General features: G+C 39.8%; 1 protein-coding gene across 4 annotated transcripts in view; it reads left to right on the forward strand.

Moving 5' to 3' along the window:
• LOC105263250 (trans-acting T-cell-specific transcription factor GATA-3) overlaps window positions 1–27,252 on the forward strand; it is a 76,578-nt gene that overhangs the window by 43,687 nt on the left and 5,639 nt on the right. For 2 of the 4 annotated variants that reach the window (XM_011299334.1, XM_011299333.1), the window contains 4 exons: window positions 593–1,082; window positions 6,476–7,549; window positions 9,123–9,268; window positions 24,293–24,427. In XM_011299334.1, coding sequence (XP_011297636.1) covers window positions 905–1,082; window positions 6,476–7,549; window positions 9,123–9,268; window positions 24,293–24,427 — 1,533 coding nt within the window. In that variant the 5' untranslated portion in view covers window positions 593–904. The remainder of the gene's footprint in view (window positions 1–592; window positions 1,083–6,475; window positions 7,550–9,122; window positions 9,269–24,292; window positions 24,428–27,252) is intronic. The other 2 variants (XM_011299336.1, XM_011299335.1) reach the window with 2 other exon arrangements.

The raw sequence follows: 27,252 nt of genomic DNA on the forward strand, positions 1-27,252 counted from the left end.
TAATCTGATCGGATATTTACGCGATATCAATTGAAATGGCTCTCATTCGATATGACCTTGATCGATCTATGAATATTGTTAGGAGTACGTACATTAACTTATACGGGGGGAATAGAGATCGGTTGTCCAATTAAGAGAGTGACACAGAGATGCCCGACCCACGGATTGTATTTCACTATAACCGATCGTCTCCATTGTTCTGCATCACTGCTCATGTCGAAATTTCTCGCTATCAATTGGAACGTGGGAATTGATAAGTTGGCGCCATATTCTCAGGTTATTCTACGTCGTCTATCTCCACTTGTTTTTAATCAATTTATGATTCACCCGGTCAATCAATTCACCCGAGCGTTCCGAAAACAGCGAAATTCCCAGAAATTTTCGAAGCCTCATTAGAAATTCCCAGAACAATCTCACAGCTTCTGAACAACTGATTAACATTATTGCGCGATTGAAAATAAAAAAGGACATGGCGGTTTCAAAGTCCCACCCAGAGTGGATTATCTATCAGTGGTAGATTAATTATCAGCTTTATCACCGAAATCGAAATTTTCCAGAAGTCCGTACTAATGATATCTCATTTTTATTTCAGATAACTCGCGAGTGCTTTCGCCACGGACCACATGCACCCCGAGAATTAATCCCGGTGATGAAAAATCGTCTCTAAAGATCTCCAAAAAATTCCTCTAATTCCCCAATCACTTCACCACCCCCAAACCTCCTCTCGATACAAATCAATTCCCCGGAATAAAAAAAATAAAATCGATATCCTCTAGTCTCAGACTGGAGAATATTTCCAAAAGAGGAAAAAAAATCTAGAAAATCGTCAAAGTAGAGGTTAAATTTTGGTAAAACAGCGGCGCGTCAAAGCGCAAAGTGAAAGGCAGAAAAAATTCTGGACACAATGGACATGAGCAGCGAATCGAGCGCGGCGCGGTGGTATGAACCACCAAGAAGCCTCGAGCCATCGTCAGGTGGTGGTAGTGGGGGTGTAACCGGGGTAAATCCGGACTACCGAGGTTACTATCCCCATGCTGGACCAACCCCACATCATCCAGCAGCAGCAGCCCACTATGCTCACAGTAAGTGCATTCACCCGTCCATTGAAATATCGTGGCATTCAGTAGCCCAAGTATCTTTTCACGATGAGACTATCACCTTAATTACCATAGACTATCTTTAAAATGTCCAAACACGTCTCATTCACGGCTAGACTCGTTTGCCCTTCTCTCAATTCCCGAGGAAAAACGTCAAAGATTTATAATTCCCTGGGTCGATTACCCCCGCCAACATCTTCAGATCCTTTTTTCTTTGGCATGTGCCAAGTATTTAACACGCTTCGCTATAACGAAAACAGCGTCAATGTTATCGCGATTCACCATCGACGCCTCTTTTCATACATAGGTACAGCCGTCCTACGGATAACCCACTGTTGGTCTTGTTTTTTTTTTTTTGTACATATGTGCGTTTGGGAGGGAGTGTGATTCAATTTAACTCTTTGGGTATGTAAAATATACATAATGCATCGTTACATCGTGAAGACCATGGGGAATGTATCCTATATTGTAGGCCATGATGATGACAATGTGAAGTCAAGCATCAAAATTTGGAGGAATGGTGTGCGAGGCATTGGGCCTCAAGGCGAAACTCGAGAAATTCGATCTAGCTTGAATCCCCTGGAATGCGATACCCCTGATTTTTGCCGATTTTATGTGCGTGGATCATGGACGTGACGCCACTGTTATGTAAGATCGTGTTGAGGCTCATCCTTATTCTTAGGCTCTTCGAGAATCAAGAGAAATCTATCCTTTTAAGGGCCGGATAAAATACACGGGAATTATTTATTCGGGCACTATTTTTCTGCGTGAAATATTTATTGATCATTGTCGGAATACAAATGGCATTAAAAAATCCGGGAGTGGAAACAATTTTAAATTAAAATCCACAATTTTTATTTTGGATTGGATGAATTTGGATTTTGATACGACACTGGGAATAATTATTTTTTATTCTCGAAACGGTTAATAAAAATTTTATAACGCATATAAAAAATTTAATGATTGGAAACCCCAGAACTTGGGGTATTGGTGCCAGAAGAAAGGTTTTAACCAAGAAACCGTGGGAATGGAGTACACGCACATTATCGATGCTGAATACAATGTAAAATTGAAAAATATGAAGGAAACATGTACCCGGAGAAGACAGTAGTGAGAGAAATTGAGGAATGAGAACCGAAAGATAATTGAAATTCCACTTACTTCTTCCGTGGAATAAACGAAAAAAAAAAAAAAAGAAAAATGGCGTGACGATTGAAAATGGAAGCTATATTATTGGTGCCAAATAGAAATAAGAACGGTACGTACCTCAGCCAAGGTGAACCGTGGGAATGGACTTTAGTGAAGATGAAGACAATGTGAAACCGAAAAATATGAAAGAGGCATGAGTAATAGTTGATGAGAAGGTGGTGGTAGGTGGAGAAGACAGTAGTGATAGTAGTGGGGAATGAGAGAGGATAGAGCAGTGGTTGCGGCAGACAGGAAGGAAGCGCAACCAACCGAGAAGGCCTCGGAGAAGAGGTGCATACATTACTTGGAGACCGCAGGGAGGCGCTTGATACACCTTTTTTTTCCGTTAACACGACATAAATATGTTTTTTGCTAATAATCAGCATGCCTTAACGGGTTATTCGGTGAATAGGGTGGATTGCATTAGTGCAGGGTATGTCGAACATCGAGTGGAATACATCTGCATTTGTGAAATACTGGCTTCGTAGACTCGGTATGGACTGAAGAAACTGTTGGTGCTAGCGCGACGCCATTTTGCGCAAATGCATACGCCAACTGAAGGCGGAGCCAAAACAGACTTCTCTCCTCGGGGTCATCTCTCTCTGGATCTTCTTTTCATCAATCTTTTACTGCTGTGATCATAAATACCGGGATTGCCTGCACGGAAGCACAAGCTGCGGTTTTTTCTCCGGGGGTCAGCCACCGGTGTACCGACTAAATTGCAATTTAAATCTGTAGCCGAGGGTTCGCGCTTTTTTTTTTCATTTCAAGTGGAAAAATCTGGGATTTTCTGGCGGGATAAAGTGATGTGAATTTTTTGGAAATTCTTTTTTATATTAATTAATTTTTAACATTTCAAAGAGAAAGGATAGTTACAAAAATGTAATTATTTTCATTAGAAATATCAGAGAAAAGAACTCGAAATGGTGAACAATCGATTCACTGCATTCAATCGATAATATAATTGAGGATTAGAAAGTGAACAGTACCTAGACTGCTTTGTTGCCATCGGCAATTAAAAATTACCCCGTACCTCCGATAACATCTGGTAATGACGAGTTTTTGTTCGTCGGTCAATTGAAATCGTTGACATTGGATTATTTTTAAAATAGAAGCCACTTGTAATCACATTGGCATCCCCATGTATTTGTCACAGTGTACCAATAAACATTGAGCGACACTTACATGGCCAGTAACACTTTTTCATCCACGGGGTGGTGAGCAAGTGATTCTGAGAAACACTTGGCTGAACGAAAGCACTCAACCGCGTGAGTAATTGCAGTTTGTTGGACGTTCAAATGTGCGGTAGTTGCATACATATATCCTAAGTATATGCCATTTGAATTGCATGAATTTCCTGACATGATACATACTCATTCTAATGAGTACCCTGAAATATAAGAAATGGAGATATCCGCGTGTAGGCAAGATCTGGGGAGTACATTGATCGATGGAATATCCGGGAATGATAGATTCGCGGGAATATGTCTCGGCAAATGTTCCTTATCACAACTGGAATTTCAATGTGTCTTATCATCTCCATGTGTCTTTCATCTCAAATGAAATGACCACCTCTCGTTTCTACTTTATATCAGCTATTCCCCCGTTTTATTTATTTATTTTTTTTCGCTATTTTATTGATGATCTGGAGGTGTCTTGGGTACCGGCAGTTAAATGCGCGGCACGGAAACCGCACGTTCATGGGACGTGATCGATTCTCCCGGTCCGGTAGGATAAGGCGGCAAACTGCAAACGTCCTCTTGCTGCAACGTACCATCTACGTGAAACGCATCTGGATTTGTTTTGCGTGGAGAGTTGTGAATTAATGTCTCGGTGGAGATGTTTAGCGCGAAATTGATCATTCTTAATGTTTGAGGAGCAAACGCACCCGGGGAAAACAAGATCAATGGGTAATTGAAAAAATTCATAATGAATTTTAAATTCCCAGTAGATACGTCAGTGCATGCGCAGACGGAATTTTCCGATCGACGTATCGTTTTTTAGGAATGGCTGTCGGTTTTCTTGTTAATTCAATTAGAAGGTTTAGTCATTTAGTCATTATTGGAAATTTTTTGTGAAAAAATGTCGAAGGCATGGGTTGAATTACCTCAGTACTCATTACGTCTGAAACATCAGATCCTCGGAATGTGCACTCCTCGGGATCAATTAGTGCCTCCAAATTACACGCACTAAAGCTCATCCTCGCATGCTTGATTCATATAATTACACGTTTTTGCTCATCATGGAAAATCGATGGCTCCACGAGTACGTGACAATTTTCCGATTGCCGATATTTGCCGGGAGCAAACAGAAAAATTAATAGGACGAGTCCTAATGACGTAATTAGATCCACGAGTTGATAATTAACATTCGTGTGGAATTGTTATTCCAATTCGATTGGAGACGAGTTGTAATGAATATTTATTTGTTACAGCGTTACTTTGAATGGGGTTTATGTAATTTCATTTAATTTCAATGGCAGACTCGAGTAATTTCTCACTGATCATGGAATAATTCACTTGATAATGCGTTGTAAACTCCAGGGAGAATCTGAGAATTGAAAAAGAGAAATGTCTGGTAGTCCGGGAAGATCCACTGGTGGAAAAGCGGCGCCGTATTGGACGCCAACTGCTTTCATATATGGCGTTGCCTCCTTTCTAACCATCTCGCTTTTTTTTAACGCATTCGTGCGTATTCTATAGAGTCCGTCTACTTTTCTGTAATGTTTACTGGCATTTTGCTGTCAGAATACATGCCCCGGTGAATTTTTTTTTCAACTCCAAACGATTCTCTCGAGAGGGCAACGGCTATTTGTCAGGGGAGAACACCAGCCCGTGTCATACCGGTGGCAAAAAACTCACTCGCATGTGGGATAAAAAATGAATAAACATTTGCATTCGTTATGTAATTTTCTGTGTGGCTCTTCCTGAGGTGTCCGATCCGCAGAAATGCAATGTGTTCAGAGCGGCGAGCAGGCAAAGGGGATTTAAAAATCATTAAATACCGAACTGAGAATGGGAATGTTGTGAGCTCGAGGTGTGCATATGCTGCTGATAACATTCCTCTGGGTCGATAGAAATATCACCGTGATAAACTACATTGAGTTATATTTATCTGAGTTTCTGTGGATATGCACCAGAGAAATTCACTAAATATTTCGTATTCTTTCGAATTAATGACAATCTTAAGATTCAGAGAAATTAAATCTCCGCGTTATGCTTGAAATCATTAACAATTGGAATTATTTAATTTTTATTGAAAGCATCAACATTTATTTTTTTTTTTATTGCCGTAATTTTGCAGTGATTCCCCGGTCAAATGGCGGTATTTTTGAAAATTGAATAAATTTATTGATGAGACTTTTGGTGGTCTCATTGACGCGATCCGCGAGAATTGATGTTCATCACTCCGAGTTTGTGAACATCGGGAGAATTTTCGAATTGTCACGCCGTTCACATGACAGTATGACAACACGAGTTCATACCGATTGCGCATAGTGCACGAAAGTGGTGGACCCAGAGGCTCGACGTGAAAACACACGGTTCGATATATCGATCCAGCTTACTCGCGCCTCCGTGCCAGGTAAGCCCAGGTAATGCGAGCCGCATGCCGGGTCGACGCGAAACGAGAAAGAATTTCTTTCCATTCGAAATACCTCACTCTCGGGTTGAACGGTGAAAATAAAAACACGAAAAAAAAAAATTGAAACAATAAATCGAGAAGAAATCCCGAAGAAATAAGTGGAGTACTCGTACATATGGGCACAGACATGTATAAAAAAAAAACCGATAGGATAAAATAAGCCATGAAAAATTTGAAATTTACAATCACGCGATGGAGTATCCGGCGTGTCGTGACGCCTCTCCGTTGGGCAAATTGTCCCCATTGTTGACCATGTCTCTTCTTTGCACCAGGATGTCTCGGAATTTCCACTCATGAACCCTCAGGGAAATTAATATTAATGGGTACATCTGAGGGATTACGAGCGATGAGAAAAGGGGAAAAAAAGGGTTAAAATGGAGTAAAAAAGAGTGAGCCACCTTGTGCCGTTGACTTTCAAATGATCAGTTATCCCCGCGAATATGTTGAGAACAAGCCATTTGTATTCATTGAATTCTGATTTACCCAGAATCCCCCTGAAACCTAAAAATAATAACCCCCCGTATTTTTTTTTTCCTCTGCATCGACAGGTAGAATGTCATCGAGTGGTGTATCGAGTGGTGCTGTGAGTCAAGTATGTCGTCCCCACTTCCACGGTATTCATCCCTGGTTACCAAGTGCAAGTGGTGACACGTCGAAGGCCTGGGCATTTCCAACGACAACAGCATCAACAGGGGGTGGTAGCGAGGACAAGCCCCAGAGTCCACTTGGTTCATCCCTATCCCTAACGAGTCATGGAAATGGTGTAACCGGTGGTCACCATCCCTTCTCATTCCCCCCAACACCACCAAAAGACGCAACGCCAGACAGCATAACAACTAGTACTAGTTCAACAAATAATAATAGTAGTAATAGTAATAATAATAATACAACGTCGAGCAATAACAATAGTAGCAGTACAAGCAATAATAATGGAAGTAGTGGTCTTGGTATTGGAACAGCAAGTGGTGGCAGTAGTGAATACCAAGCGGCAGTGGCACATGCAGCTGTGATGGGTGCATTTATGCATCATCAGGATGCACTTGGTGGTGGTACTGGTGGTTCTTGTGATGTTAAACCATCGGTTATGCTTGGACATCATCACGGTGCATCATCACCAACCCATCAGCAGCATCCATCAAATGGCTCGGGACAAGTTAAACAGCGTGAAGGTAATAACCAGTCGGCAAATGCCAATGGCACATCTGGCAGCAACTCGGTCAACGGTCAGACGACAAACCAACAAGCTAACACCACTGGGCAACAGCAGCAAGATTACCAGAATCCTGGTGGTGCTGCATCACCCTCTTGCCGAGACTCGTATCATACCACATCCCACTCACATCATCATCACCATCATCATCATCCCACCTCTGGTACCCAATACGATCCAACAGCTAGTGCATACAATATGTATCAACACCTACAGTATCCAACCCATCATACCCACAATCCTCACAATGGCTCATCATTGTTCTCTGGTACTCATCATACCACAACTGGTGTACCTGGAGTTAGTCCCGATGCTAAACTCCTCGGTTCCACGCACGGCAACACCCCAAATTCGCCCGGTTCCCAACAACAGCAGCAGTCTAAGACAAGGAACAAGTCCAGAACGTCCGCCGGTAAGCGGCACATTATTTTTCTTTTTTTACATTTTATTTTTCATCCTCACTTATTTATTACTTTCATTTGTCTTCTATTATTTTCGTATTGTTTATCCTTATTATCATTATTTCATCACTCCTCTCACTCAGCTTGATTCACGGGTTGGGCTCTTCCTGTTCCTCTCATTAATTTTTTTATCATCTCCATGGTTATGGTTTTGTTGACACTGTCAATGGTTTATCCCCGTTAATTTGCATTACTCCATTCTTCAAAGTTTACATTATCGTTTATTTTTGTTCTTCTTTATTTTTGAAAAATGGACGTTATCGGACTACACCATGAATTTTTGTATTTTGCCTCACCTATATATTGACCTGTTTTGAGTGGCACCCACCAATGCCCGCACCTTGATTTACCAGAGATATGAAAATAAAAAATCTTTTGTTGAACAAATCGAGTTTAAAAACGAGAGAGAAAATAACAATCACTGAGAGCACGTTTTTATCGATGTGGTGTGGCTACAGTTTGTTTCACATGAGCAATCCACCCAGTTTTTGATGTGATCTCTGTTTTTTTTTTCAATATTATAATCGCAATGCTAGTGAGAACAATCCCTGAAAAAAAAATATATAAACATCCAACACATGATTGCCACAGTCACTGGTAATTATACTCTGAGTAGGTCAGTACCATTAGCTTCGAGAGAATTTAAAAAAAAAAAATACCAACCCTAATCTCACAAACAATGGGTTGACGATTGCGGTACCACGCTAATTAGATTCCCTTACTTGCGACACACACTTTTAACGTGTGTGGATGCGCTCTACCGTATCACTCAAGTGGAAAAAGTTGTCAGAATAAATGATAGACACTCGTCTATTTGAGATGAAAAATCAACATTAATTGAATTTATTTTTATTGCATTTATTTGTGACAATATCTGCTGCCATTTGAATCCAGGGGATGACCACGTAAGATCGGCTGTTATCTGCCATTGAGTCAATTGACGACCATTGAAACAACATCATCCTCACACCCATCCCCAATTTCCTCGTCAGCAACGAGATAACACCTCAATCCCCATGATAATTGGATAAAAATCATGATAATCCATTTTCCACAAACTTCTGCTTTTGCTCTGGTAACCGCTTATTGGTATGTCGGCAATGCATGCGAATTACTGATTAACTGTTTCTCATTAAAGAGATGATGAACTTTTTGCTCCCTCAACCGAGTTATTAACTTGATGCATTAGAGTGTGAAAATATCAATTATCTTGAGTTTTCAAAATTTCATCGTCTCTACATCACTAAAAAGCTTTGATAACAACCAAAATAATATAAAAAAAGAATGTTTATACGAGATTTTTCGTGGTTTACTCAGAGAAAAATTGAATTGAATTGCAATTTTTAATTGCAATCGCATAATTTCGAGTTAAATTTCAATTTCAGAAAATCACTCTCGTTTTCATTATGTATTCTTGATTAGATAACATTCTTATTTTATCAATATTATTAGCAATACGAATTTTTTTCTTCTTTTAATTAACGAGTACCACCCGTTTGACGGATTGACAATTGATATTCGTAGAAGGACGCGAGTGTGTCAACTGTGGAGCAACGTCGACGCCACTTTGGAGAAGAGACGGTACTGGACATTACCTGTGTAACGCCTGTGGACTTTATTACAAGATGAACGGACAAAATCGACCGCTGATTAAACCCAAGAGACGCTTGGTAAGTACCTTGTAATTCCTTCATTTGGTCTTCATGTGCGGTATAATAAATCGATACACCGGTGGTTAAAAATCCCTAATGCATTGGATGCGTCCCTGAAATTATCGTTTGATTGATTCGATGTACTCTAGGGTCCCTCCGGTATCGAAAATATTCGGCGACATTCACGGAAAAAATATAAACAACTAAAATATAAATATGGACACTCTGACACGTCGACGTGCGTCGACCACGCCCCATTCGTTTTTTTTTTCGATGAAAATATTATTTTTTCCCCTCGTTATTGCGTGTGTGTGTTCTAGTATCCATGAAATATGTATCGGTTTAAAACCGGGGGATGTCATTCAATGCCCACACATCAGGTACCATACGTACTCTGTAATTTTCGTCACCAACACACGGAAATTTTACGCTTTCCATTCGACGTATGCGGTTGAATATTTGTTCGGGGAGAAAGAGATGTGTCAATAGAATATCCCCGTTCTACCGAATGTACACAGTGATTCTGCAGATTTGTAAAAACACTCGCGAGATTAATATTTGTTGTTGTTGGAAAATTAATCGGCATTCGTGACGAATGATTTTTTCCTTCTATCAACTCAAAGACATTGAATTTTACCGCCCACTCACAGAGAGAATTGAGAAGGGAAAAATTTGTTTTCTGACGTTTGACAATTTTTTATTATTCGATTCAAGAGTTTCTGGTTGGATTTTCTTTGAACCGCAGATTCAAAAAAATTTTATGTTCCAAAAATCCCTTGAAAGACCCAATCAGAGTTGAAATGGATATTCATTGAAATAATTTCACCCGTGCGCTAATTAATATCTCCCCCTGAACACTGAAAAAGTAAGATCTCACAATTTTTCACTGCTTTCATTAAGTTATTCACTCGAGTTATAATAGCGTGTCTCGGCTGGTCGCTCGAGTGATTAAAAAGTAAAAACTCCTCGCGTGTGGATTCGATGAGTTGAAAATTGAAGAAATGCGAAAAACTAAATATTAAAAGTAAAATCATTGAGCGGGATTTTCTCACTTTTCACGTGTTATGTTTTGTTCCATTCCACGGTGCATGGAGACTACACCGAAATTATCGTTTTTCATTGGGACTGTTATTATTATAATGGGGTTGAATTTTGAATAGTCGCTCGTTTTATTTTATGTCACCTGCATGCCGAGCAACACCAATGGGCCACTAGCCTCCCCTTTTTACCCCCCAACATTTCAACCCCCCTCCCAGGCACGATGAGGCAGATAGCAAGGGTTGCAACGAAACCTTCTGTCCTGTTATATTTCTATACACACATGGACGCTCTCCGCCATGTTTGATCCTGCGCGGAGATAACACCCAGACAGCTGGGAAATTCTCCATCTCTTCAGTTCATTTTTTAGTACTTTTTTTTTGTTCAAGTGCTTCAGGGGTGGTACAACCCATACCCGGTCTCATGGGGGTAGAACTTTAATTTCATCCATTTAAAATCCTCGTAACCAACTCAAATGAAAATTTCAAATGCGCCACCAATTTTCGTTCTTCATAACTGAACAATCGTCGATTTATTTTTGACAAAATATTTTACAAGAAATTTTCAAATGTCGGGTGATATTTCAATCGCTTTGATAGCCAGTGATTTTAACTGGCGAATAATCAAATAAATTGATCCAACCCGTACCACAATTTTTGAGCTTCTGCATTCCGTCGACCTCTCATTCTCTCTCGATTCTTATCAATATAGTCTCGCAAGTTGTGGCCTCAGCACTGGGCATTCCTTGGGGACCGTTATACTTGCCTTCTCCACTCAGCACCCCATGGGTCCCAAGTAACTTCGCATCGTTAGGACCCATCTTACGCTGATAAATGCATTTTTCAACCGCCATCTTGCCAATGATTGCATCGACTCCACGATTGAAGCGTCTGTTCGCTAATAAACTCGCGAATAGACAAAACATTGTGCATCGATTCGCTATCATGTACCTCTTGATCCTCCATTCCTGAATGTGAGGAAAAGTAAAGGTCTCGACCGTGACATATTATCCTGACCCCGAGGCTACTCCGAGTGAATATACACCATTATAACTTTTTTAATCCATTAACCCTCCCCCCTCGAAATTCTCCCTCCACCTTTCCACCCTCTTTCGGGTGGTAAAATAGAATTCACATCGCGTTACTCTTGACTCTCAACGACTTGAGAACTTTTTTGCCGAGACACTTTGAGTCACTGCTATCACCAACCGCTTCTTTTTTTTATATCTTCACAATTTAATGTAGCCATTTTCGTGAATTGCGTTTAAATTTATAGCACACGTTCGCCAAGTACGTGAACTGAAATATTCAAATGACACGTCAGAGTATCAGGAAAGGGATAAAATTATTTTAAAATTTTTTATTAGACCTAGACACCTGTCTGAAGTTCAACTCATTCAATCACCAGTCAATACATCATATCGATATTTTATTTTGCAATTCCACCGATTACTCTCAAACTCCTGTCCATTTAATCTATCAAATATCAGCATTTAACCACCAGAAATTACCACAAACTCTGTTTATTTAAAAAATAAACATTTAATAATGCGGAGGAATAGATTGCCTGTAGATTAAGTGGGATAAGATTTCTTTCTTTTTTGAAACAATGGATTTTCTCTTCAGGTCCTAGTCCTGATGGACGTATGGAACTTTTTTTTTCGCGGGAGGCGAGAGGGGGGCGGGTGGGGGGTGAAGAGAGGGTATTTAAAAAATGGAGGAACTGTCGAAGAGTTGATACTATCGGGTCCCAGGTAGCCAGGGTAAAAAGGTTTCGTGGGGTTATCTGGTGAGGATCAATTCTTGTCTCGGAAAATGAATAGATGCTACCCCAATGCGCACGCCTCACACACGCATTGTCCAGATGTGCATGAGTATGTGTATGCCCTCTTGCGCATTGTCCGAAGGTGCTAAAGTCTTTTTTTTTTTTTTTTTTCATGTACGTACCATTGGGCTTGTATATAGATCGTTGTTTCGCGTGCATTCTCCCACCTCCTCGCCATTTCCTTTCGCTAACTTTCGAAGTATTATGTATAAATTCACTTCTCACCTTTACCGCGGGGTGGGGTGGACTTTTTTCCAATTCCTCCATCGCTCATTTTTACACATCGGTTTGAAAATAGCCCCGGCGATTGTTTAGTGGAAACTTTGCATAATCATTTCTCGTAGATCGCGAGAGCGGTAATCAATTCTCGCGGAGGAGCGAATATGTGTGACCGGTCAACGCCCACTTCGGGTTCAATTTCGCCGTGGGGAAGAGGCTGTATACTCACCCGGGGACCAGTTGCTGCTTATTGTAGATGTTGTCCTCTTATTCCTCGTGGTTCTGTATTGCTGAACCCCCCTCCAAAAAAAAATTCGCTGAATTATACCGCCAATGCAAATAACCTGGCATTACCTCTTGAAAATCCGCGTCCTTCATATTTCTTCGGGAATATTTACACGCGGGAATTATCAGGTTCTGAACGAAATTCATTTACTTAATTCGTAATTATTTTTATTGAACATGTTCCTTCAAATGAACTCACGTAATTATTTGAATTTTCAATTACACGAGTTTGAATGAAATTTCGATTAAAAATGGTGGAAAAAATTTTTTATTTTGAAATTTCACGGATTATTTTCCAACTGGGAAATTCGTTGGAAAAATGAAAATTGAGGCAATATTCACTCGTCGTGACTTTCTACCTTCTCCACTATTTCTCTAGAATTTCTCTCGGTAATTAATGTCAGTGTGCACTTGCGGAAAAAAATGGTGGTAATTATCGGACATTGGGAATAATCAATCGATGACGGATTATAAAAAGGCTTGTAACACTAAATCTCGTATTGGAAAAACAGAGGCGAGAAGTAGCGTGCGAGCCAATTATATGGGCGTACACCGACCAGTAGAATACAACATGGGTCGAAAAATATATATAAATCCTGACTTCTCTCGGCCCCCGAGAGTAAACGAGTGAGAAGGCAACGAAACGAAGCCGTAGTAACCTATTAACTTGTAAATTGCTTCCGACTGTGGGCGAATGTAGAGAGTTGGAGCGCATAAATTCGCTAAATAAAACAGTTGCAATGATTGCGATGGACATGTGACGGTTTCGTGTGCCACTCGTGTATTCTCGTTTGTTCCATATCACCAGAACGACATAACGTTATGTATTTGTCAATTGAAACAATAAGGGGTTTAAAAAAAAAAAAGCTGAAAAATTTATCGGGAATTCATGGGCCATCGATCTATCGGGCCGATCGATCAGAGTCATTTGAATAAGAATAACGGATGCGTGATCGCGGTAGCTAACTAGATATCTACTGTTTTTCGAGATATCGAGTACCACGAGAATAGTTTACTGACAGCTCTGACATTGACGGAGAGATGCTTTTTTTTTTAGGCAGGAATTTTATTCTCACTCGGGCAATTATTCTCTTTTTTTTTTGACCGCGAGGCACGTTTTGTATTGAACTTAGATAAAGAGCTTCGATACGATCGTTTGAAACTAACTGCCGGTTTTGAGGATCTACAATGTTAAGGGGATAAGAGGTAGATCTGAATCTTTGGGATTTGAAGTTTGATAAAAAAAAAAGAGCCACAGGTAAATCAATTGCTCTGCATTATTGTCTCTTGAATTCCAGTCACGCATTCCGCGGTACGTTACCCGGAATTGTCAAGAAAAAATTAATATTCCAATTAAATAGGATTATAATTTTTCTGCGATTTCTTCTCCTTCAAGTAATTAACGAATTGAGACGTGAAAATGTGAGTTTAATCCGGAAGCGACACGATAAATAAAAAAAAAATGTTATTGAGAATAGAACATACGATATGACATTAACACAACGGGTGTTCACTGCTGAATGAATTATGAATCGCGATAAGACCCCGATATTCTGTGGTACTTACCCCTTGGCAGAGATTGGTGGGTCCTCTCCTCCCCATGGGAGCACAGAGGAAACCAATGGAAGTAACGGTGGTGTCCCTGGCATGAGGTTTTTTTTTTTTAATGGAAGGATCTGCCAGAGACTACCAGCAACCTACGGTTGATGATTTCCGAAGGGGGCTGTATGCCTCGGGGGCAGCTGTGCCACATTATCATTGGTTCTGATCTCTCTACATTCCGTACTTAACTACGGGAAACAACAACACACCCTCTACGAATATGAAAGACCAATCCGGTTGGTTTTCGGTGGGAAGGGTACATACGTCAATGAAATATTTGATTTTTTCCACCGAGTAAATATCATATTTCGACATATTAATATTTGTCTATTGAAATTTATCGGGGAATTGTTCTCCCGATGAAATTTTAAATCATTAAAAAATTTCTTTGTGGATTGGTTTGAATTTATTTTTATTGGATTATTCCATATTCAATATTTTTTTATTTTGCGGTTAAAAAATTTAAATGGGGAAATTCAGGGACATTGGGAAATTATAATTATTTTAATTGTTTGCGAGTATTTCTCTTTTTGAGTGATGCAAATGGGTGAAGAATTTCAATTTCAAATTCACTTTCAAGATTTTCACTGAGAATTATTTGTAATATCTCAAGGTGAGAGAAAACGCGTGTGCATGCGTGCGTGTTAGAAGATTGTGGAATAAATTTCTGTGCCAAAGTCGGGTGAAATTCTAGTGAGAAGATTGTGACGATGATGATTCCATATCAGCAATTCCACCCACCGGTTTGAACGACAATTTCTCTATTGTCCATCTGACAGGTCCACTCGGTTCTCTGTCGTCACAAGTTCTTCATTATCCTTGTGGGATTTTTTTTTTATTATCGTTCTTCTCGAAAACTCGAGGCATATGAGTGTGCACTCTATCATTACCTCTGTAACCGGCGAAAGCAGGGGAAAAGAGAAAAAATAAAAGAGGGGATGGGTAAGCAAAGTCAATAGGCTGGCGCAGACGCCGCAATCTGCCAATGCAGACTTCTGATTTCGCGCATGCTAACTGAAAATATAGATGGGGTGTGGGCTTCACTGTAAAGACTGTCTCTCTTCCATCAAAAGTGCGTCGGCGCCAATTTCTCATCATCGTGTTCCCAGATATCCACAAATTCCAATTTACCACGCTCATTTAATTACCGAATTTCTCCTTCCCTCATAAAAAATTGGAGATTACCTTCCCCCTAAAAATTGAGTATCACCATAATTACGTATAAAAATTAACTGATTAATTGAATTATCAATGAAAAATTGAACAAATTGTTAAAAATTTCGAATATAAATGTTTCGTGGATAAATGTTTTTCCCTGAAGAGCCATTAGCTGTTGATAAGAGCCTCGTAAAGAGCCCATGTACTGTCCTCTCCTGAAAAAAATGATGAAAAATCAAGTTGAGGTCATTCTATAAACTCTGACATTAAACGTGTGCGTTAATGTGCATGTAAGCTCAACGCTGAGATGACATTCCAAGCAATTGAAGAGAGTCAACCTCCGGGATATATTTATGGTGGCAAATCATGAGTGGAGGAGATACCACATGGCTCGATTAAGATTCAAACAAGGCGCCTCGATGGAACGGCATAAATCTCGAAACTCCTGAGCGTGGATATTAGAAGGCGAGGTGGTCTTCGCCTTGAAACGATTTGTTTCGATCGCTCCCGGTCATGTTTCCAACGCCAACTGATTATCGAGCAGTCTTTCAATTTTTTTTTTCCCATGAAAAGAAATTTGTATTGATTTTTTTTTTTTTGGAAATGGAATGATTTCATAAAAAATCACCAAAACTCGAAAAATCACCAAAAGAACTTCAGTAAAATTATAACAATCACAGATTATGGCAGTAATTTCGGGTGAAAGTTCCTCCATGTAATTTCAGAAGAGCTATCAGTGAATTGATTAACGATGATTAGTCGGTGCCCAATCCAAAATGCAGAAGAGCAATGAAACGGGGGATTATGGATAGTACTTTAAAATGGCGAATGTCATCAATAATCCGGGAATTTCCAACGAATTTCTGATGTCGCTTTTCCTTCCGAAAGCCGCGAAACCCGCGCACACATCCCCCTTTCATGGCCAAACGATAATTTATATGTTACGAGTTATAGTCGACATTAACATGAATTACACTATCGCCGTGTGAGCTATGACCATTAATACCACCAAGTACTCTGTACCGAGTTGGCCATAAACTCAGTCAATACTGAAAACCACCCACCACCAATCTGAATTTAACCATAACAAATAGAAATACCGAACACGATTTTTACACCGTCAATATCCAGCTATTGTTAATTATTCAATTGATGAATTGACGATAAAAACGTTTACTGACGTCGTTTACAAGGCATTGGTCATTAGGTATGCGATATCCTATTATTCGTTTTCCAGGATTCGAGGTATTTACTATTACCGTATGTATGAGAGATTGCACAATGATGCTTGACCTATGAGGCAGACAATTCAATTGAAAATAATTCATTGTTAATTCCCCCAAACGCGAGATAAAACCTCTTCCCTTCACTCAATCCTTCAAATAATTTTTTCCTGAAATTAAAAAAAAATGATCTTCGGGGATAAAAGAGAAAAATCAATGGGATAAGGCGTGAATGAAGTCATAATCACGGTCGACACATTATCAACGTGTGAAATATACCTGAAAACAAATCCACATATTCCAGATAATAGCTTATTGAACGATAATAGCCCGTAGCTCATTGAAAACGCAAATTATCCTGGACTGAGAGCTCGCACACATCAACGAGTTGAATGCGTGATTAAAGCAATTAGTTTGAGATACAAAGTGAGCCAAAACTGAGTGCAACGTTAAATAGTTTAATTGGAACATACAGTGCATATATATGTACATGTCCCTGAGATAAGGTGTGGGTGTGCGTAAGAGATGGAGACTTGCGCGCGAGTCTGGAGTATAGGGTGTGGCCGTGACTAAAAGTTCAGTGGAGCACGCGAGAACTCACTCTCAGCTGGTTAAACCACCGCGATATATCCTTCATTTTTCCCCATTAATTCTCGTTTTATCATTTTCATTCAGCATTTCCGAGGAATTAATCAGAGCGCCTCAATAGCCTGGAGGTACTTCACCGAATAAACAAGAAGTTGCGGTGAAGAAAAAATTTTCTTCATCTTCACAATTACTTGTGATGACACAATGACTACGTCAAGTTGTCAAAAACTGAAAATTCAAAAAATAATGACATTTACACTCGACTTCATTCACTCTCGTATTTTTCAATTACTTCATTCGGTAGAAAACCAATTAATCAAAGCAAACGCAAAAATTCGACATTTCATTATAAAAATTGAATTGTTTAGAATTTTTGAGATTGTTCTTTCAAGAATTATGGAATCCGCGAGCTGAAGTGGTGTGTCAGTATTTTTTCAATATTCTCGGAGTTAAAAAAACGAATTTTATTTCACGAATGTGAAACATCATTTTTAAACAATTAAATAATTCTCTTTCCCATTTTCATTAATCTCCGGGGAATTAATAACGACTGGAGGTGAATAAAGTAACGCTGGAATAAGGATAGATATCCGGTTGTGAATACCCAGAAGAGAGAGGATATACTAATTCCATCTATTACATAGAGCAACGAAATGCAATTATCCGTTTGAACGCATCACTTGACTCGAGTGTAATTTAACGCTTTTCAATGAGCCTACGATTTTCCCGATAATTAACATGCATTCCGACAACTACCATCAAACGACTAACTATCGTGGCATATTGTTTTCTTATTGGGCCGTTTAGCTTGGATATCTCGGTCTCGGAAATCCATATGCTCACTGATACATATGTGAAGTGATATTCCACTCCCACTCGGTTGAGCAACGATGCAAAAAAACTGTGGATAATAATAAATATTTCCAGCTTGCCGTTTCTCCGCTCGACTATAATGAAACAATTCACGGGATTTACACAGGCGCATACCGAGAATCATCGCAAATGCATGCACTATCAATTATTCTACTGACAATACGATGAGCATTTGATTAGTCGATAATTGAGCGGTTTTTTTTATCGAGTGAAATGAGTGAGTGGCAATTATTGTCGAGGAATAATTATCGTGATTATTTTTTGAGTTTCAGCGAGAGCATTACGTCAATGGAGTTCACAGGCAGAATATTTTTGCCTGGAATTATTATTCATTTTGAAAAATAAAAGGCGAATAAATTCTGGTGCTCTCGTATTTTTGTTGTTGTAAATTCCGAATTTTTGAAATGCCATGAAAATTGGTAGTCAATATAGTCCATTGAATTTCATATTTTTTATTCCGAGGGGGAGAATTTTTCATTTCTCTTCCGGATTTAAAAAAATCCTCACGCCTTCGTAATATTGAAGAGCATAGTCCATAGGAGAACAGTGATCCGTTGTAATTTCACTTTATAATAGCCCGGGTACACTCACTTGAGCGCAGCCAATCTCAATATTGTAATCCCATTGAAAACCAAAACGGTTTCTATTCAAATTTTGTTTCTCCAAAGTTTCTCTCCATTCTGCATTGGCATCGGCTGTCGGCGTTTAAAAAATATATTGTGGAATGATAAAAAAAACTTCTCGACGTTCTGGGTATGACAGAAAAATGGTGATTGAAATAAATAAAAGGGTTATTACAACAAAAACAATAGTACAGGGGGAAAATGAAGTTGCTCGGTTGAACGTGTAAGGTAAAGTGGGTGCGTCAGTCTTACTTGCAAATGGATTGCAACTTCTGAGTTGTATGTATGTTTCAACCCAGAGATACGATATAAATCGTGCAAAATAGCGAGGTGAGACAGCAGTTTATACACAGGCCAGTGTCACCTAACGTCCATTAATTCTTGCTCGTGTCAGAGTCATTTATTCACTGTTTTACGGTTTTTATTTTCATTCATTTTGAATTACTTTTCTGCGCTCGTGAGAAGTCACAGTCCCATTGACGAGGGATCCAATATCAGAGCGCAGAAAATGAATTCTGTCCCAACGTCGATCAACTCTTACTCCTCGTTCATAATTTGTTTTATTCTACTTGAGCATTTCAAATCTTCAATTTCAATCGAGTAGATATCAATATATATTTTATATATATTTTTTCTGGGTGATTGCGTCATTGAAAAAAAAATGAGGAATAAATATAATTGATATTCAATTGTGAGGATGAATGGGGGGATTCGCATTGCGCCCTCGGGGCTCGCCATCTCGGTGGTAAAAAAAAAAGAATTCAGTGGAGAGAACAAGTGAAAAACATTGATTGATTTTTTTCTCACAAGTACGAGATACAATGTATCAGAGACAATGGGATCGAAGCGGGTACGATGGGCTGTACACCCATACAGTTAACATCCATTGTGGTGGTAACATCGTCGAGAGGTGGCCAGCACTAGCCATAAACGACTTCCTGGGGGTTGTGCAAACACAAACAATAACAACTTTTCACCAGAAAAAGCCAATCGCCGATGCTTTTATTTACCTCGGTTTTAATATAAAAAGAAAAATATCAAGCATATTGAAATTGCCTCGGTGAGACTATCCGCCATTCTCTCACGGATAAAAAAACATACGTGGAAGAAAGGCAGGCAAAAACAAAGGCAGTGAAAAAAAAATATATATATAAAATGAGGTGCATCCACCTGGGGGGACTCCTGCACGGTGTCACAACCATTTTCTCTGGAGGGGCAAGGGTATTCCACCAGGAGAGGAAGCTGCCGAACACGAGTGGAACATTGCTAGCAATTTAAATAAATTCTGTGTAGCGATGGAATTTTTTTTTCTTGTTCTTACATTGCGATGAGGACCAGTTGGTGTCGCTCGCTGGAGTTTTCACATACCGTAAGATTGCAACTTTATCATCCGGTGACTCAATCATCTGGGCTCACCATTTTTTCCGCTTTTTTTCAAATTAAAATTAAATTTCAAGGATAAACGAGATATTTCCTACGAAAAATCATTTATTCAATTAACAATTAGATTTGGCGTATGTTTTTTAAACTTCAAAAGCCTTTGGTACACCGTTCAAGGATACTCGACAGAAATTATTCTGGAGTGAAATTTTTCAAGTGAACGATAACAGTTAAGTGACACGGATGCAATGATCCGGTCTATTCGCCTCTCGTAACTATCCCTGGGTTATCATATAGATTGTTAGCTCTAGTAACCCAGTAGATTGTGGATTTTTCATCCACGTTTAAATCCGCGAGTGTAACACAAGGACATGGGTGGTATCCTCTCTTGACCACCGGGATATCTCGATTTTTCAACGATCCAGCGTGATCTACCGCCTTATCCCTCTTCATCGGATCTACTAGAGCTGAAAGATCTATCGCGGCTGATGAGTAACATGTGAACAAGCCCCTGGTAGTGTTAGGAATGCGGTACCACCGCTTGTCACAGTCATGTACCTATATACCCGTGATATACTCTGACAATGTTAAATTCACAAACTATATCGTGTAATAAATAGCCGTCTGTTACGTGTTTCAGAAAGTTTCATACCATTTGCGTCTCAACTTTTTTTTTACCCCAACATCTACTGAAAATTCAATCTAGAAAGCATTACTAATTATAACAATCAATACACCTATAAATAAAATCCATTCAATTCCATCCGAATGGCAAATTTGAATTTTAATTTGCACAAATATCAATGAATTATTCAAGCAGATGATAATTAAATAAAATAAAATGAATTTAAACAATTCGTCAAGTACAGTTGAAGGATATCTGTAACACGTGTTAGCGTAATTTAAAAAGTTATCCACTGGCCAGCAATTTGTATCCAGATAGGTAACAATGTTGCCGACAATATACCAACGATAATGCACTCTCTCTCCCACTACTAGGAGTGGACACGCGTTGGTCAGACCCCGACGAGGGGTTTCTAGTCACGATTTAGTCAAGGATAGAGATAATTATCTCACTCGGTGCGGCCTCGTTCGTAAGTGCTCATTTAACTCACCGTGTACATTACGTACCTCGTCCTGAGAAACCACCCGCCCTTTCCACCCCCTGACCCACCACTCATCGTTCTCTCCACTATCTCAGATGTGTATAAGGACTAATTATTCCACCATACTGTTTTTAATTGGCTCCCCGAGTGGCGATGCGCGGCAGAGGGAAATACACCGAGTTTTCAGCTAATTTTTATTTTCATTTGCATTAATTATAGCGGTTGTTTAAAAATCATTTCGTCAATTCATTGCGCGCATTGTTCCACCATTGGATTAAAAAAAAAAATTACACGAGTGGGACACAGGGGGGGAGTAATTTAATGTTTCATTTGAAATTGCTGGTCATTAATAATCTATCCGTGCGCTGATTGGTTGGGGGGAAGTACAGTAATGCCCCTCATGGGTTTGTATACTCAATTTAATCGATTGATCCATTCTCACCGAGTCACTCCGGACTATAATGCACTTTTATTTATGAATATGTGCGCCTGTTAAAATCGCTCCCGTTGGTGGTCGTTCTCATTAGTGACAAGAGGCTCGATTAATAATTTATCATTACATCAGATGCTCGGTATTTTTACATCTGGGAGGATTTTTCATTCGCCATTTTTCATTCGATATATTTCAACGCATAGAGCCGATGCAAATGGAGAACACGCGAGCGTTATGGGTTATCTCATGTCGGTGAAAAAATAGAGTGAATAAAGTGTCTAAAAATACCTCGCGGATTTTCAAGGCGAAAAAAAAAAAATATCCCGACGTCACAACTGTCATATTCGATGTTGAATCTACCTGGGAAGTCTCGGACAACCGGTTATAAGTTGGCGTACAACGTTGGGCCCAAGTGTATCAGCAACGGGTGTGTAACCAGAAGCAATTACCGCCAGTCTCCTGATTGCACCCGGATCGTACCCCGTAAATGGCCAACGATCTGCATAATAAATCGCACCGGATTTATTATAATTATTATTTTACGTATTTGTATGGGGTTTCATTGGAACGATCGGTTATGATCAGCTCTCAATTTTTTATAATTTTTCAAAAGAATACCACGAAAATTAATGAAATTATTATTTATTTTACTCCACACAATATTCATCTCATGATTTATCCAATAAATGAATCAATAAAATTTCGGAAAATCGTTCAACCGAGAATTAAAAACGGAAAATAGTGTAATAGTGAAGATTGAATAATTTAAATGTCAAAGTTCATTTCTAGTGTAATTATTATCGAAAACGTGAATGGCCCTGAAAAAAACATTCGTCATCTCCATACCGGGGCGGAATGAAATCCCCTCAATCCATAGCTGGAGATTACCTCCAGTGCCGGATTTAATAACCATTAGTCCACTGGCATCGGGATGATGGAGTGGTGAGGCAAAAGAATTGACCGCATTGGGGCCATTCGATGATTTTCAGGGTGTCAAAGATCTAGAGCAGATAAAAAGCCTCTGTATGCCGCGTGCCGGCGTTAGGTATTGATTTGGGGCTTTCTTGACCCTTTCCACTCTCACCTCAACGTACGGACATGCTATGCACACTCTATATAACGTCCTTCACACTAGATCCCTTTTGCCCACAGGCAAACGCGGTTCACTACCGATAAGATCCCAGCGATAAACCATGATTACACACGGAGGCCTCCACCAACCCTTGATGCAATCGTTCCTCTATTTTTTTTTCTCTCTCTCTCCTTTCCTAGAGTACCTACCCCTTTTACCCACCTCCCTTTAATCTCCCAGAGTAAATCCACGGAGTACTGCACAAGAAATCGAGGGGAAAAAATATCTTGTATACAAAATGGACGTTGATGAATGAAATGGCTATTACATTAATTAAGATTTGCGCTGGGCTGGTTGAGAAATTGGCCCTTTGCCGAGTTTATCGTAGAGATTGTTGCAATAGTAGCTTTGCATTTTTGTTTTATTATTTGATGAAAGGAATGACGAAAAAGGCACGTAATTTTTATTAGATATTTCTCTCTGTGTGACATCCAGAGAATTGGTAGAAATACCGATTCACGCAAATAGAAATCCCGATAATTCATGGATACCAGGTGTATCATTAAGTGTTCTACCATTTACCATTGGCCATAACTCGATCCAACGACATCATACAGAATGCATAAAAGCCCATACATAAATGATTACATTTTGATGCACTGTTCAAAGAGTGAAAGAGCTACTCAATAAAATACCAATAACTCCCGCGCGTGAGCGTTCAACAGATCGTTTCGAAGGACGTCTACAATGGCAGGTAGACAGAGAGAAACATTTTATAGAAAATATATACAGTGACATATAAGAAACGTTATACAAGCGAGGCTCTTGCCGCTGTCTTCTCTCCGTTTATATTCTCATTCTCATTCTCATTCTTCCTTCGTCCCTTCTTTTTTTTTTTTTTATTCATTTTCTTTTACCCGGTCGTCTTCGATCGGAATGCCCCAGGTCGCTTCCAATGTAGCATGTCATCTTGGGGGTTAAGTGCTCCAGTCACAAGTATAGTGGAAGTATCTTCAGGGATTTGCGTTCCTGATGCTTTCTCCCTCTTTACCTGTGTCATGGCGAATGCTCGTAAGGAAAAGTCTTCAGGTATATTGGCCTCTTGGTCTGCCCTGTTGTCCTCTCCCCACCTCAATGGGGCACATAAGTATGCGTATGGGAAACGGTAAATAAGCTATATACTCGTTGCCCCGGGTGGGATATAATAGACCTTTTTAGTTAAGTGTTTGCCACTCGAGGGATTCGAGATACAGGTGGCAGGGGAATCCTTTTTTTTTTTTATTTCTTATTTATCTGGTTTCGTTTTAGACCGTTGGAGTCACGCGTTTTCTTGTACTTTATTTTTTGACGAGCATCACTGGTCCAACGTCCTGGAGCTTCTCATCTTCTCGTTCAACATGAGATACGGGATTAAGGGACCACGAGGTGTCCGTCAATCTTTCTCTGTCGAAATTTGACTGATCGTTTACTTCGGGATTTTCATTTTTCTGTCCATCATCTCGGGTTTCTCTTGTTCTTGGGGTATATTGATTCTGACTTGGGATGTGGGGGGATGATTAATTGATCCCTCATTTTTTTTTTATATTTATCTTATGTTTTTTTATTTTTCTTGTTGCAGTCGCTCCAGAGTGCCGCGCGGAGGGCAGGTACCAGTTGCGCAAACTGTAAAACAGCGACGACAACACTTTGGCGAAGGAATCAGGCTGGTGAGCCGGTTTGCAATGCCTGTGGATTGTATTATAAACTTCACAACGTGAGTATCTTGAGTGTATTGGTATTATAATATGATAGGGTAATTCGAGGAAGTGGAAATCCGGGACAGATCGGGAAATCGTTGGCGCCGGATCGTTCATGAAACTCTGAAACTAAAACAGCCACAAGCTCGTCTGAATTTTTCATTACACAATTTTTTATTCACTCTCAATGAAAAAGGGTCTTGATTCATTAAATTCAAGTACGATGTACAAACCACGAAAAAGCTTGTTTCGTCTACGTCCCCCCAAGCTCTCCACTGGAGTGTCTTCCCTGTTGTATAAACAATTAAGGCGTCTAATACCCGGACGTGCTGTACACATAAGAGGAATCCGCTGACAAAGTATTAATCGTTGGAGGGTGGAGCGTGTTCAACGGCGTGTGACACAGGAAGCGCCGGAAGTGAGGTTCGCAACCTCGTCGAGAGGATCCCAAAGACACTGTGATTTTTATTTATTTTCCCTCTTGATCCATTGTAACAGCGAGGACATATGTACCAACCGTACGAAATACCGGGTTCGATTTCCTTTTAAACGTGGCATTGCCATATCCTCCCGGTGTCATTAAAGGATCGGCCCCCGGAGTCCAAAGGCAAGAATTAGGTTTCCCATCAGCATTCCTACGACAATACCACTGATACACAATGGTAACTCAATGTATTACGTTACATCAACCTCTCCAACATTTATCGACCACTCGACCTACCTCGGATATGGATATATTGTAACCCAACAATGCCCTTGTAGTTTTTTCGCGGGATAATGATCGGTTTTCGTTTGAATGTCAGAAGGACTTGCTCTTAAACCATTTGTATTGTCACGTAGAGATGGAATATCCGTGTCGGAAGGCTGTTTTCCGAGCAGACCTATCATTTTCAAAGTTTTCCTTTTTATTTTTCACTTATTTTTCGTTTTACCAGCGCATACGGACCATTTGTTTCGAGGGAGAGAGAGCGTACATCTCTCAGTGGCCTATTCATTATCGGCCATCGCTAATTGGCTCACTCGACGCGCCTCAGTGCCACACACATTCGTTAAACTCTTCTTAAGTGTATGTATTTATAATGTATTATGTGGTGAATACTGCCTCTGTTCGAGATATCCACCAATGGGACACAGACTCTTTGAGACTGACTCGTTACACGTATGCAAACTGTCTAATCGCTAGATCGCGTCCTCCCAAATTTAATATCTCAATAATTCATTCCCACTGATTATTATCGCTTCACGTCTACCGTTTTCTCGATAGGCACTCGCCGTGAGGAATGTTCTGGTTATTTTTCACCGGTTTTTACTCTTTTCTTTTTCGTTATTTTTATGTCACGTGCGGGGGAATAATTAAATTGGATGTATGGGGTGGAGGAGGTGAGACTCCAAGGGTCTGGAATTTTAGAAATATACCGTGGAGAAACGGATAAAATGTTTTCGGTGAATTCATTGACGAGTCAGTTAATTCTCCTAATTATTCCGTTAATTCAGTAATTTCCCGGAGTCCACAGTAAATTTTCAGGAGTGCAATCCAATAATTCTAAAAAACCCATGAAATGTGTCATTTTTCAATCTTAAACAAGTGGAATAATTCTCCAGCTTGATCTCCCTCCCCATTTATTTATTTTCCCGTATTGCTGGTGGTAAAACAATTAAATAAAATATATGGTCAGAGAAATGGAAAAGGAGAAAAAAAAAGGCATGTCGAGGTTGTTGTTGAGGGTTTACGCTTGTACAGTACAGAGGCTAGCCCCAGACACGTTTCCTGGTAATCATTAATTAAACGAAAAAAGGGCTCCACCGTACTGGAGGCTAAATACCCGGGCGACACGTACTGAAGAGAAAGAGGGATGGGGAATAAAGTGAATAAAATAAAACTTGAAGTAAAGACTTTTCCCTTTTCATTGTGAGGTGTACATTATCAGTTGAAATACGGAATATTCGCACTGGAGGTGGCATTAAAATATCAAACCGAGCTCTCATGATTCGAGATCGTTTGAAAAAAGTATTCAATAAATTTCGAGTACGTCGTGTCAACCCTGAGCCCCTGTGACCTCTCCCCCTGGGTCGAATGTCGTGACGAAAGACGTTTCTACTATTTTTTTTTTCTCTTTTTCATCCAACTCTTTGATGTGTGGAATAAAAAACACCGTTTCCTTAATTCAGTTCATTAAATTAAGTTCACCTTCTCCCCCTCTCCTTTTTCTTCTAGTGGTTCGAAAGAAAAATGTGCGGGAATGTGAAATAAGGGCGAGATGCCTGGAATCGATATGAAATGTCCCGTTTTTTTTCCCCCTTTTCTCTCAGTCATATATTTCACGTACATTTCTTCTTGTTTGTGTGTTTTTTTTTTCTCTGGTGCTTTTCGTTTTCCCTCGCCTTTTCGTAGCATTTCAGTGTCCAAAGTCGACCTCTTCTTGACGACGGGCCACTACTCCGGGTCCACGGGAAGATCTTGGATAGATATTAATGTCTGTGTGGTGGAGTATGTGTGGCTGAGGCCTCGAGGGGTAAACGAAAAGAGAAAAGAGACCAGGACGGATCTGGGATCGTTAAGATAGAGCAGAACGATAACGCTGTACCCGAAAAACCAAAATTCACGAAATGCAAAGCTCCTCCAGGTCTCCTTGAACCGTGCATTTTAACCGCGTTGAGTCGCCAAAATTTTTCTCACGTTGAGAAAATAATTCCGTTGAGAATAAATGGGCAATGCGAAAGAGTTGTGGAATTTCTATGAATGAAAAAGAAAAAGAAACAACCGCAACACTCAGGGATCAACAATAAAGAGGGTGAAAAAAAATATATATATATTTTAATAAGATGAGTTGTTTCTTGGAAG

This window comes from Fopius arisanus, unplaced genomic scaffold (genome assembly GCF_000806365.1).
Source record: "Fopius arisanus strain USDA-PBARC FA_bdor unplaced genomic scaffold, ASM80636v1 scaffold00014, whole genome shotgun sequence".
NCBI lineage: Eukaryota > Metazoa > Arthropoda > Insecta > Hymenoptera > Braconidae > Fopius > Fopius arisanus.